Here is a 13,910-nt window from a genome sequence, read left to right as displayed (position 1 = left end):
ACATATTTTACAGATCTTTCTTATATTATTTGTATTCTCTTGTCATTTCTGTTCAAGTCTGTATGTGTTTATAATTAAATTGTCCCTTGCTCATTACAGTTGACACTCCATCTGCTGAAAAGGAAACTATAATTATGCCTCGCGGTTATATGCCTACGCCAACCAGTCAAGCTGCAGTCAACAGATCCATCTCTATCCAGACCCAAGATTAGCGTCACCTATTCAGTTATTCAATTGAATAACCTGAGTAATGTTGTTGAATGATGGCCAGAAAAGTTTTTCCTGTATCAATGTTATGATTTCATAATGAAGTTGACCTTTGACCTTCTGGGTATAAAGTGTCATCATGTTATCACCCTATTAGCATATGAATTCTTGAGCCAGGTCACAGTGACCTTTGACCTTTGATTCATCCTTGAGTCCAAATGGATGTTTGTTCCAGGTGTTCCTGAGATATCACGTTCACCAGGATGGGATGTACGGATGGATATAAAATGTCATCACCTCATCATTTTGTCCTATTATTAGACATTTCTGTGAAATTCTGTCACAATTATCATATGGATTTGTGAGATATGGCAAACAAAAACACACCACAATCTAATTAGGAGTCATTTTTTTAAGCTCTGACAAAAAGCAGCGGACTTTCAACATGCTCATCATGTTTATCTGCATTAATTCCAATATGATATTACTTTTTTCATTTTGTTTCTTTAATTGATGTGAAACATGTATTGTCCCCAGTTTTACTGTATACACTTTAAGACATTGGCCTTATGACAAAAGGTCAATGTGTGTGGGCATGAGGCAGGCAGAAAGGGAGAGGCCATGTTTGATCATCTATTCTTTGGAAGCTTCTGGTCAAAAACTCATTATTGACCCTTTTGGCCACTGCTGCTTCAAACTCCTCATTCTTCTGTGGAAATGGGGGGAAACTCCCTCTGGATTTAGCTTAAATCAATCTGATGCTTTTACTGTAAATGTACAAGAATACAGCAACCAAAATGGGGATCTTTGGGAATATAAACAAAGTCAAAAGGACATTCTGTTGATTATGGGAATTTGTATGTCAAGGAACTGGGTCCAGTTTGTCCTGACACTAAATAACAGAGATCAGCTGAGGGAGCCTGACCTTTACGTTGACCGGAACAGCAAAAGGAAAGACAGGAGAGGAGGAGGAGGAGGAGGAGGAGAGGGGCCAGACAAAAGGAAAGGAGTCATCAAATATTAAGTAGTAGCCTCAGCGGAACAAGGGTAATAATTGTTTAAGTGCTACCTTTCAGAGCCTCTCTGCCGGCTCCTTGATTTATTCATTAAACTCTTTCTGACAGGGTACGGTCTCATAATATTGTCATAGCCAAATGACAGGGAACCTACGTGCATGTGTGTGTCATTCAGGGTAATTTGCAAAAAATGATTTTGTTCATTCATGACTGTTCAGTAAAAAGCATGGGGCACTTTCTTACAGTTATACATAGTTGCAAACAGCCCCTTCATGCATAATTACAAAGTGGTTTAAGTGTGTGAAGTTCCAACCATGGCTTTTCCCACTTCTGGAGCAGCTAACCCGTTCTACAGTCAGAGACTGGTCATCTCTGTACCACAACAGTCTGCACCAAACTGTCATAACAGTCAAGTGTGACTCAGAAAGGAACAGGCTCAGTTATACAAGCAAGCCAAGCTGAGTGGAGAGAAACTGTTCTTAAATGGTCACACTACACAACCACAGAAATCTCATCATTCATTGTGCAATTGTTCAAATCTGTCTGTCAAATACACACGATTAGCAAAATTTGTCAAAATGCCATCGTTGGGATTGTTAATGACCAGAAAATTCTGGGTTAGCTGGTGTCGAAGCGTATGCGTGAGGGTACCCTGTCATTACTAAAAACTTATATTCTCAACCAGCTACTTACTGCTGTCAAGTTCCCATCCAAATTCACCTCAAGATTTTCACTGAATTTCTAGAAAATCTGCAAATCAAATGCTAACGAGTGCACATTTTCATTTATTACTGTTGTGCGAATATAAGGAGGTGGAGCTGGCGGTGCTAATTCTCCTTTAAACCATTGCAGAGGAAGATGGCGCAACAAGGGAATGTAATTAAAAGAATACATCCATCACAAAAAAAATGGTAATGTGGAATTTTGGTCTGTTTCATGTAGCTCTATTAATTTGAGGAAGATTACAATCTCCTCATCACTTCACACAGATCTGCTGTTTTCATCAGGCTTCATCTGCCATTTGTCGTCTCTTGTGTGGAATGAAAGCTTCACTAGACGTCTAAGTCACATACTTCATGTACGTCCTGATTTATTTTTGCTTTTATCAATACACCAACTTTTCCACTCATATTGAGGCCGTTGGAAGAGAGACCAATGAGTTGAGCACATGCAACACATATGAAAATATAGTGTTAGCTGCAGTAGCGTCCGTAGGATCCGAGTTGTACGTGATAAAAACTGCAATTTCTGACAATATAAGTCAAAGCATTGCAGGCGATGAGGGCTGAAATTCATGCCGTCCTCCTGAGCTCCATCAGAGATGTCTAAAACATTTATTTCAGGAGCTAAAACTTTAATTCTGTCTCCTCTGCAAAGTCCTGCCAAGCTTACAACTACAGTTTATTGTTGTACTGCTTAAAAGTCCCACATCTTTTACTGCAGTGGCATAACTGCGCGCAAGGAGACACTTTAAGGGTGAAAGCAGCTTCTTTAAGTAAACTGTTACAGTATATATATATATATATATATATATATATATATATATATATATATATATATAGCCAACCTGACTGTCGTGGGCAATCAAATGTTCTGTGTACCTCTCCAAATTGGATGGACCGCAAATCTTCTTCCAGTCTCGGTGTGCGCAGTTGTCACGGGAAAAATTTGCATGTGGGTTTTTCAATTTTCCATGCAGCATTTTCACATCACACTTGAGAGAAAAGGCTTATGACTTATGCTTATATTTACAGGTGGGTTGAGATAACATCAGAGCTGATCCGTGTATCACTACTGCACATACACGTACGCACATACGTCATATATGCTCCATATATTAGCTGCATGGTCTTTTATTGCAACAGTACAGTAGTGTTTACTGTCATTTCACTTCCTCTTCTCATATGCCAGCCAGAGAGTCTGAAACCTGATCTCCTGTTTGTTGTATTCTGTTTGGCACAACCCATAAGACGCCATCATTGCTAAAATGCAGCCTGTATAAATCAATAGTTGACATCCTGCCAGACAGACAGCCAGAGAGCTTGAGAGAAAGCGAGCTCGAAAGAGAGTGAGAGAGGCAGACAGAGAAAGAGACGGGCACAGAAAGAGATGGAGGACAGATTGATGCTGTAGAGTGGGGTCTTTCATAAGAACCACATGATGAAGGCATCAGATTAGAGACATGATGTTTCATAAAGAAAATATAAACCATGACTGTGCTTTAGATGCCGATATGAGGCCATAAGACGACAGTGACTGGGGAGAAACAAACAACACACAGCTTTATTTCTACAGCTTCATGTTCTAACTATATATGGCCATATCTGTACAGATTTACTTGGAGAGCTGCTGGAAATTGCAAAAACAGCTGTCCTATGCACGTCAGTCATGTTTGCTCAGTTGTGTCGTGAGGCTGTTGGTCAGGGCATTATTACTCCTATGGAGCCTCAACATGGTTTGTTTTAAAGTAGACCTCCACGGGCTGATGATGGCTGCTTTGGCCAACGTCCAGCTAGCTTTTACTGACACACTGAGCTCTGTTACCAGAGTGTGACTCAAGAGGTCTGTGGCAGCACCGCGTACTAACCTTTCTCAGCTTTGACACATTTATCCCATGTTTACAGCAAATGTAAATAAGTAAAGATTCCTGAAGCTATCAACCAATGAAAGAGATGGTTACTAAGGTAGATACATTTACAGATTTAGCAGCCAGGATAGGCAAAGGCAACATTTTCATGACTAAGATGAAAATTTCTTATCATTAGGTAATTCATTGAATCATTACAGTGACATGAGGATATTTCTCTTTAAAAAAACAGATGTACCTGCCAAACAAGTAGATCCATCTGCCAAGCTGGAAGTATGTTGCCAGGGCAAGTATGATATCCATTTAAATGGGTGTGTGACAGAGACAAATAGACATATCTTACAGAGACAGTTGCAAACTGCAGAAGCTGATAATGCATTTGTCACTTCAGAATAAATGAAGTTAGCAACCTTCGTAGTTTCAGTCGTCCTGGCTGCAGAGGTGGGTGTGCAGCAAACAGGATGTAAACACAGAGCTTCAACTGTACTCATGACAAATTTGTCCATATTGTAAAGACCATAGTGGTAAAGTACTTTAGTCAAATGGACAGATGCAAATATACACATTCAGTCTCACCTTACAGTATCTACTGTACACAGTCACAGAATATGACACGTATAAAGTCAACAATGAGCAGAGAAAATAGAGAGAAGAGTGTTATCACCCATTCGTACTCACTGCAGACACACACGCATCACATAACATGCATATGCAGGTGTGCACACACCACACAGATGCTGCTTTGCCTTGCAAAATGCTGTTTCACAAATCTACAACAGTGATCATTTGTTGTGCACCCATTCAATACTCAGCCTACATCTCCATTAGCACAGGCAAACACGCAAACACACACACACACACACAAAGAATTAAAGTGGATTTATTGGATTGGATTTATTAAACTTACCTAAAACAACAACAAAGAAGAAAACAACTGGAGTCTTGACATCATCTCTGCCATAAATTTATGGCTTTCTTTATAAACACTTGACAGCAGGGGCTTTTTGCCTATTAAACACTCTGATATGTTATGACAGCCACTGCAAACAGTAATTAAACTATATTAGATAACGTGGGCCCAATATAGCCTGCCTGCCTCCTCTAGCTGAGTGTGACACCAACCATTGCACCGTTGTATTTGTGATTTAGTCTAATACACTAAAGATGGCTGCCAGCCAAGCCCACCTGTAATTATTAGTAAGTTTTCTTTCCTCTATAGAAATACTGACAATAAAGTTACATTAGAGGTGGTTTCATCTGAGTCATATGAGAAACTCTAATGCCACAATGCAACTGTGGGAAGACTTATTAAACTATAAATGCTTTTAAAGTTAAGACCAGAGTCATCACTTCTCCATAGGCACTGCCTAAATGGGCCAGCGAACCAGAAGCCTGGTTAAGTGAAGATACAGCCAACCTTAATGTTATTAAGTGTTCTACTTGCAGCATTAGCATCCTATCAATATTGCATACAGTGTAGTTGTTTGCGTCTTTAAAGAAATGTTCCTCTCCTTTAATGCATGACTGTGTGTTGATGTCATTGCTCTATGCCGCATATTTACTTCAGATTATGAAATGAGGCAAAGGAGAAGGAGAGAGCACCCGCTCCAGCGTGTCAGCCACCCAGCCAAATGATCTCTGACAGCAGTGGTCAGATGCTCATACAAATTGACTCATGTCACCAGTCAAAGCCGCCAATACTGACTCGTGCATGCTCAAATGCACTATGACTCACCTTTTAATTTCTTTAACAAAGCTACCTTCAAATTAAACTGAAACGCTGCCAGCAGGCTGGTTCATAAATAAAAGAATATAGGCTGAGAATTTACAGCCTGTGTCTCCGTCGCTGGCTAACAGGTGACAAACTAAGCCTCATGTGAGGACAGAATGGGAGGAAAAGAAGAACAAGTGGTGGAACGGATCTGTGTGTGTGTATCTAACCTGCCCTCTGTTACATTAACACAGACACAGAAGGTCACTGAGACACTGGACAGCACATGCACAGAGACAGAGATACAGAAGGAAGCTCAGCTTATTATATCAGAAGAAAGCTTACCGTCATTTTCCATGACTTGACCCAGGGAATATTATCAGCAGTGTGAGTTGATCCTTGGCTCTTCCCGACACGCCACCTCTCTGCCTCCCTCCCTCCCCCCACTGACTCCCCCTCCACCCTTTCTCACAGTCTTCCCTCTTCTCCTGTTCTCTCTCCCCTCCCTCTCTCTCTCTCTCTCTCGCTGTCTACTTCCCTCCTTCATTGCTGTGCCCTCCCTCCCTTGGTCTCTCTCCACTGTCTGCAACTCACTCGCCCCTCCCCTCCGCTACAACGAAGAGCATTAAAACTTAATGTTTGTTTCCATCTCAGTTCCTCATTCTCCCTCCCAATCTGTGTCTCCCCCTGCATTTATCTCCATCTCCCTGCCTGTCAAGTTTTTCCTCAATCCACCAGCTACAGAGTCTGGCTTCAGTCTCGCAATTTATTTTTTCTTACTCTCCATCCTGTGTTGAGGTCCCACAGTGACGTAGGATGTAAGAGGAGAGGAGAGGAGAGGAGAGGAGAGGAGAGGGGACGCATCAAAAAGCAGGAGGTGAGCTGTATATTTAGCTCGTTTACTTTTCCTTGTCACAATCTCCTTTATCTACATTTTTATTGCAGCCATCTTCGGCAAATATGAACAGGCCCCACTGTCACATTATCAGCATGACAGTAAAAGTGGACAGCAGATGTGTTGGGTATATGAAAGTCTAAAGTGCAGATCCAGTAGCAGTGATGTGTCACTTACCGTGATTACTGCCTCACTGCCAAGGTGATAAGCAACATCATCACCATATGGATATACTATGAAAGCTATGTTTGCATCACCAGTTTTTTGGGTTGTTTGAACCGGATTTTATGCAGTCAATGTATATTTTATGTGTTGATGTATATTTTTGTTTGTTTATTCGATATAAATGTCACACAGAATGCCCATCACAGCCTCACAGAATCCAAGATGAATTCTTTGTGTTGCATTTTCATCCACTCAAAGGTCCAATGATGTAAAACCACAAAAAAGCAACAACCTAACCTATCTGAGATGCTGGAACCGGGAGATGTTTGGCATTTTGCTATAAAAAAATGATTAATAAAAATGTTTGCCGATGTTTCTGACTAATTGATTCAGCCTTAATTCTAATTTATTCTTTGCTTATTGAAATATAAATATGGGGGTTTTACAAATATTTTGAAATCAGAAATGAAAACTTGCATCTCAGTCTTTAGAGAGTGAGAGAGGCAGACAGAGAAAGAGACGGGCACAGAAAGAGATGGAGGACAGATTGATGCTGTAGAGTGAGGTCTTTCATAAGAACCACATGATGAAGGCATCAGATTAGAGACATGATGTTTCATAAAGAAAATATAAACCATGACTGTGCTTTAGATGCCGATATGAGGCCATAAGATGACAGTGACTGGGGAGAAACAAACAGCACACAGCTTTATTTCTACAGCTTCATGTTCTAACTATATATGGCCATATCTGTACAGATTTACTTGGAGAGCTGCTGGAAATTGCAAAAACAGCTGTCCTATGCACGTCAGTCATGTTTGCTCAGTTGTGTCGTGAGGCTGTTGGTCAGGGCATTATTACTCCTATGGAGCCTCAACATGGTTTGTTTTAAAGTAGACCTCCACGGGCTGATGATGGCTGCTTTGGCCAACGTCCAGCTAGCTTTTACTGACACACTGAGCTCTGTTACCAGAGTGTGACTCAAGAGGTCTGTGGCAGCACCGCGTACTAACCTTTCTCAGCTTTGACACATTTATCCCATGTTTACAGCAAATGTAAATAAGTAAAGATTCCTGAAGCTATCAACCAATGAAAGAGATGGTTACTAAGGTAGATACATTTACAGATTTAGGATAGAAAAAGGCAACATTTTCATGATTTTCAAGAAAAGAAAACGTGCATCTCAGTCTTTATATTAATACATATTAATACATTAAAACAGTCTTTCACTACTTTCATTAAAGGCCCTGAAAACAATCTAAAAATGTTTGCTTTTTCTGACTTTAATTGACGAAATCTTACAAACAAACAAAATGATCAATTTTCTGCCAAAGTTTGAAATAAATGGTCGTTTCACATCAGAGATTTCTGCATTTCTTTTTCCTTCCTCTGCAGCAAGAAGGATTAAGAGGCAGATACGTGGTCTTTCTGTTTTTTCTGTCCTGCACACACACACTTGAGATCCCTCAGGTGTTGTGAAAAGCCATTTAACACTGTAAATCTGTCACACATGTGCCGGTGACAGTTTGATGGTGGATGTTGCAGCTTGCTGTAAAGCACCTGACAAAAGATTATTTGTGTTGCAAGCCCCTTTTAAACACACACACACACACACACACACACACACACACAAACACACAGACACACACACACACACACAAACACACACACACACAAACACAAACACACACAGACTGCTATATTTCTATATTTGTGCCTGTGTGTTCATCAAGCACAGTTGATCTTTAATTTCCTGATCTTTATACATCTCTTTTGCTATTAACTTCCACCTGTGAAAAAGATAAGTGGAAATGCAGTGATGGACTGAGAGTGAGAGACAAGTATCTGTGTGTGTGTGTGTGTGTGTATGTATGTGTGTGTGTTTAAGCCAGTGCAAACACAAGTAAATGTCCACACAACCATTATTGACTACATAAGAGCAGCTACTATAATACCATATGGGATAGTGTTCCTTTCCTCTCTTGTCAGTCTATTTTATTGTCCTGCGGTGCAGTTTTCCTGTTTTATTCCTTTTCCTCCTATTTTGTATTGAGTGTATGTAATTTTAGAATCATATATGTGTTGTTTTTGTCACTTATCTTTCTCTTCTACTTGCTTTTCTTAATTAACCTAATAATTCAAAATACTGATTACATTTCCATTACTCACACACATACAGTTGCTGTATGTACACAGCTTTATTAGAGGCTGTGCAGTGCAGTGTTAACATCCTGTTCATTTGCCGTTCAGCCGTTTTGACCAGTATTAATAGAGTTAAAGGCTTAGTAAGTAACCGCACAGAGTTACTGATAGACAGATGGAAGTGGAGAGAAGGAGAAAGTGAGACTTTGACTTTTGATGCAGTCCAATGAAACGACTCACAACAAGTGCGAAGAAAAACAACTGGCTCATCAACTCCAGCAACACCCACCCACACACACATGATCGCACACAAAAGAAAAGAAGTAGATGAAAAACATGAAAGTACCAGTACCTCATGAGGTCAATCTAATCCTGTTTTCTCACCATTAAATGTGAGAACGACACACACAATCCACCCAAGAATCACATTCGACACAGAGAGTACGATTGTAAGAGAAAAGAAAGAAGAGAAAGTCAGTTTTCAAAAGCATTGAAATGCATCTCTGTTCAGGAAGACTGAAGGTAATCAATCAACATTTTATTTTGGGTTAAATTTACTGTGTGGTTAAGGTTGGGGGACGTTTGATGACAATAATAACCATGTAGTTAAGGTCAGGGAACAACTTAAATGAAACCAACATTAACTGCCAGTTGGAAACAGGAAACTAACACTGTTGTTTTGCTGACCTATTGATCCACCCCCAGAAGTACTGTTGTTTTTAGCCACAGTGGCTCCAACACTTTGGTTCAGACTGAATTATCTCAAAAGCCACTAGATGGATTGGCACAAACATTTGTACAGACATTCAAGGACAATGAAAGTCTACTCGCTTTGGTGAGTTCCTGATGTTTCCTGTAGGTCTCACATGACGTACGCACGTAAGAACCTAAACCTTTTGGGTATGTCAGTGGCGGCTACAGCTGCTACAACAGTGGCTGAGGACAAACGGTGTGTGGGCAGTGAAGGGGGAAGGGCTGCTCTCTGCATTACAGCACATTTTAACAAGTAGTTATTGCTGACTTAAAGGGTCTGTAATCAATGTTATTTAGAGGAGAGTACCCACAAGGAGCAGAATGTACCAGCATGCTGGCGCTCCTCTGTTTTCTTCAGCCTTTCCATCTGTTCTCTCCTCCTCCCTAATCATCCTGCCCTTCTCCTCTCTTTGCTGTTTTTATCATTTTCCCTCACCCTCTATACTTTCCACTCTCTTCGGCTCCTATTGTTCCCTCTTGTCTCAATATGGGTCTTGTTGGCCTTCCTTTCCATTGTTCTCCTCTGTTTCTCACCCTCTTCTGCCATTTTGTCTCATCTTCCCTTTCATCCACCTCTTCTCCTCTTTCTTCTTTCCTCTGTCTGTGTAATTACAAAGCAATGTAGTGCGTATTCGGAGGACAGCATGCTATTTGCCATGGAGTCCATCTCAGCCTGCACATTATTCCAAACTTTAAAAAAAAAAATGCACCATATGCAGACAGATATGCAGAAAATATGGCATTTTCTTGTTGACATTAGAATAGTGATAGAAAATTGCATTACAAATGATATTTCTATCTTTACTTACTTTTTTTTGGTTTGGGTGCTTAAGAACTTTTAAATGATTTGATTTGAAGGAAAATGCCATTTGTTATGAAATATGATGTAATATTTACTATCAATCATCCAGTAAAATGGCTGGACTAAGTTTGAACATTTTAGATAAGTAAAAACTGCTTTTAAAACCAATCAAAGAACTAATAATTCCCCATACAGCTACAGGCGGAGAGATGATTGCTTCTACAAGTCGGCTTATTAGCTTTAGCAAATGCAACATTTTTAAAAATTTCAAAGTTTGATCTGTGAAAGTCCTTCATAAGCTTGAATAGAATAAGGTAAAAATGGCCTACTTTATATTTTGTTCATGTTTGTCATGTTTGAGTTTGTTAAAGAAAATAAACACACACACACACACACACACACACACACACACACACAGACACACATGCAATAGAAAAGACATCCCTCCCTTCTGCTATTATTCCTGGTAATATTTCCCACAGGAGCATTTTGCCTTGGGTGACAGATATTTCTCATCAGCAGGGTCAACGTCACCCCTCTAAGTTTAAGAGAGAGTGCTGTAATTCATATGATATCTGTGATTTGCAGTCTAGATCTTCGTGTCAGATCTCATCTATATTTCAGACAGGGAGCAAAACGAACGCTCTACATGCTCTCCCTCAGTGCAAACGCTTGGCTACGATTGAAGCTTTTTCCTGTGGGATGGATGTGAAAAGTGTCATTTCATATGCGAGGTGCCATTTTACTGCACTCAGTTTTCAGGATCTCTGTAAAAAGGTGGATTAGCTCCCCCTGTTGCTTGATTTAAAAACACTGAACATCACTTCTTTACTGTGATGTGGAAGTGATTTTGTTTGTATTTAGTTTTATTGTGAAATCTAAAATCGTGGTCTCAATCCATTAAAAACTATTATAAAACAAAAAATCTGAAAAAAAAATGCACATGCGAGGAATGCATTTGAACATTGATATGAAGTATCGATAACTAACAATTCTGGTGCTTGATTCTGATGTCAGGCTAAGCTCCTGTCCAACGGTTCATCCCATGAAGCTCAAAGTTCAAACCAGCAAGAGACATAAACAACTTTAGACATCTAATTTCCTAACTGCTCCCCTCAATGATGGTTTCCTGTAATTACAACTGAACCACAAACACAGAACACTTCCTGAAGACAAGCAAAATAACCACGAATTATGTTAGATTGAATTAATTAGACTGCAAAACAAGACAGCCTTCATGCAAAAGCAGTGTATTACTTCATGCTTGCAGTGTCAGAGTAGGTGTAGGCATGTGAATCGAGCATCTGAGCGAGAAGACGACTGATAGGAAGTGGTTCCAACCACCGAAACAACATACGAGCCTGCCAGGGCTCAACAGCCAAAGGCTTCAGGCAGCAAAACTGTGTGCGTGACATTTAAGTGAGGTGCTGAGGACACACAGTTGGTTGACATTGTAATGGAGGTCTCAGAATGCCGGTGAAAAGGTTTCGTCCTCCAACTTCCTGATGTTTAATCGACACAAAAAAAACCCTAAAACTAACTTAGAAACATTGATGTGAACTGGGTACAAATGTAACACACTGAATTATTGATCACATGCCAGTTATTGATACAAGTTAGTGTTATTAGAAGCAACCTTTTCCTTTTGTTTTCACATTTTGCCAGGATATTCACAACCCAGTAGCTGGATATTTCATTTACTTTCATCTAAACCAAAATCACTCGTCATACCTTAATTACCTTTCAATCTATTATGAGATTTTTAAAAATAGCTGGATGCTCCAGTGATGATTCAGATAGGTGTGTCATAGTAAATGGGATTATTTTTTATTATCAATCTTTCCTTGTGATTCAGTGTATCAAAAGAGTTGATACTTTACAGGCACTGTAGATACGACAGCTTGTGAGTTTTCTTATCAGAGGTATCCAGAGCAAAAAGTAAGAGGAAGAGAGGGGGAAAGTTCTGCTGAATAGAAGAGGCAGGAAGTCATATGGAGATGCTGTCTAGCCAGGCTCAACTAGAACAACCTGCAAAACCAAAAGAAAAGGCATTGGAAGACAGAGGCACCTTCTTATTGATGTCTCTGGATTTTAAAAAACACTAGACTAAGTTCTGTAGGAATTTAAATGAATAAAACGGCATCATTGTTACATTTTGTTTGATTTTTTAACACAACCTCAAGATCATATGGCTGGATCCTCATTACCAGTTCAATAATTTAGTGTAGTTGTACCGTTTTTCTGTAAAATGGATCCTACCTGAGCGGGCTCCCCGGAGCCTGTACAGCACCCTGGAGCGAAATCCAGACGTGTCACTCTTCGAGCGGAGCCTGGGAAGAGCCCAGAGCAAAGGAAAATGCTTCATCTCCGGGTAAGTGTCCCCCTCCTCTTCCATGGTGGCCTCTTCTGACAGGAGAGGGATCTCAGATTCACAGTGAAATGAAGACAAGAAGCCTCAACATCAGGAGCAGCAGCAGCAACAGCAACAACAGCAGCAACAGCAGCCCAGCCACCACTCTCAGACTCAAACTTTTCCTCTTGCAGCAGACAGTCTGTGCGTGTATGTGTGTGTGTGTGTGTGTGTGTGTGTGTGTGGGAGTTCCACTGTTTAACGCCCATTGCCACTGAAAGACAGGTTAGAGTGACTGTTTGTAATCTGATCTGACTACTAAGTGAGTACAGGTAATAGTAGCTACTTCCCCATTACTTACTGCTGAACCTGTTCTATTAACAGTCTAAGTTTGAGTGGAGGCTAAATGTCACATTGTTTAATGCACCGTTGGACACTTGCATGCAAATAGGCTGCATATGGCCAATTTATTAAAAGCCTAGTGCTGTATGTATAAGTATATATGGCTTTTCACCACATTGCCTTTATTTGAGTTCTGCTTGCATGAAAACTGATCGCCTTATTCAATGCAATTCAATTCAATTTTTTTTTCAATTCAATTTATTTGTATAGCCCAATATCACAACAGAGTGTCTCACAGTGCTTTACAAAGTTCACTGAAATAAACAAGTGTAAGCGAACAAACAATCTAATAAAGAGTCCAGCTGTCGATGAGGCCAATGGATCATATTCCTTTGGTGGGGGTGTTTTAATGAATGTCAAGGCATTATCTTCATGAAATTCATCAATTGTTCACCAACAAAAACAGAACATTTATTGAAACATTTATTGATGGTCTTTATTTTCTGTTGGAATCAAAGTCCTTGAAACGAAAAAGTGCATAGGTTACTTGTTATGTTGATGGAAAAAGAAGGTGTGTTTGGTGGGTTTGGTTGAAGGAAGAGTTCCTTTGGCAAGTGGATTACAAAATAAATGTTACACAATGACAAATTGTCACTGACATCATGACGTTAGATGTCGCCAAATCTCCACTCTGATGGTGAGACTGCTCTGCTTATAGAGAGGAGATGAAAATACAGAGCTCTCACTCTGATCTGCTTTTCCTGGAGTCAAAACTTGAAATTATTTGGCATACAACTTTATTTAAAAAAAAAAAAAAGTTTCATGTTTAAATGGAGCAGATTACAATCAATATGAGGCAGATGTTATTTCATTTTATTATTATTATTATTATATAGAGAAACATGCAAGTAAAAAGGGGGAAAGAATCTAAGACATAAAG

The 13,910-nt window shown here is 39.8% G+C and overlaps 1 protein-coding gene across 2 annotated transcripts in view; it reads right to left on the bottom strand.

The window, feature by feature from the left end:
• Positions 1–12,688, bottom strand: part of phactr2 (phosphatase and actin regulator 2) — a 38,280-nt gene extending 25,592 nt beyond the window's left edge. The window contains exon 1 of one of the 2 annotated variants that reach the window (XM_070841074.1): positions 12,538–12,688. In XM_070841074.1, the coding sequence (XP_070697175.1) occupies positions 12,538–12,673 (136 nt within the window). In that variant the 5' untranslated portion in view covers positions 12,674–12,688. Of the gene's footprint in view, positions 1–5,866; positions 5,957–12,537 lie in introns of those variants that run through there. The other variant, XM_070841073.1, reaches the window with a different exon arrangement.
• Positions 12,689–13,910: the final 1,222 nt, after the last annotated feature.

This window comes from Pempheris klunzingeri, chromosome 12 (genome assembly GCF_042242105.1).
Source record: "Pempheris klunzingeri isolate RE-2024b chromosome 12, fPemKlu1.hap1, whole genome shotgun sequence".
In the NCBI taxonomy this organism is placed as follows: Eukaryota; Metazoa; Chordata; class Actinopteri; order Acropomatiformes; family Pempheridae; genus Pempheris; species Pempheris klunzingeri.
Note: the sequence above shows the minus strand (reverse complement) of the source record. Positions and strands in the feature narration are given on the sequence as shown.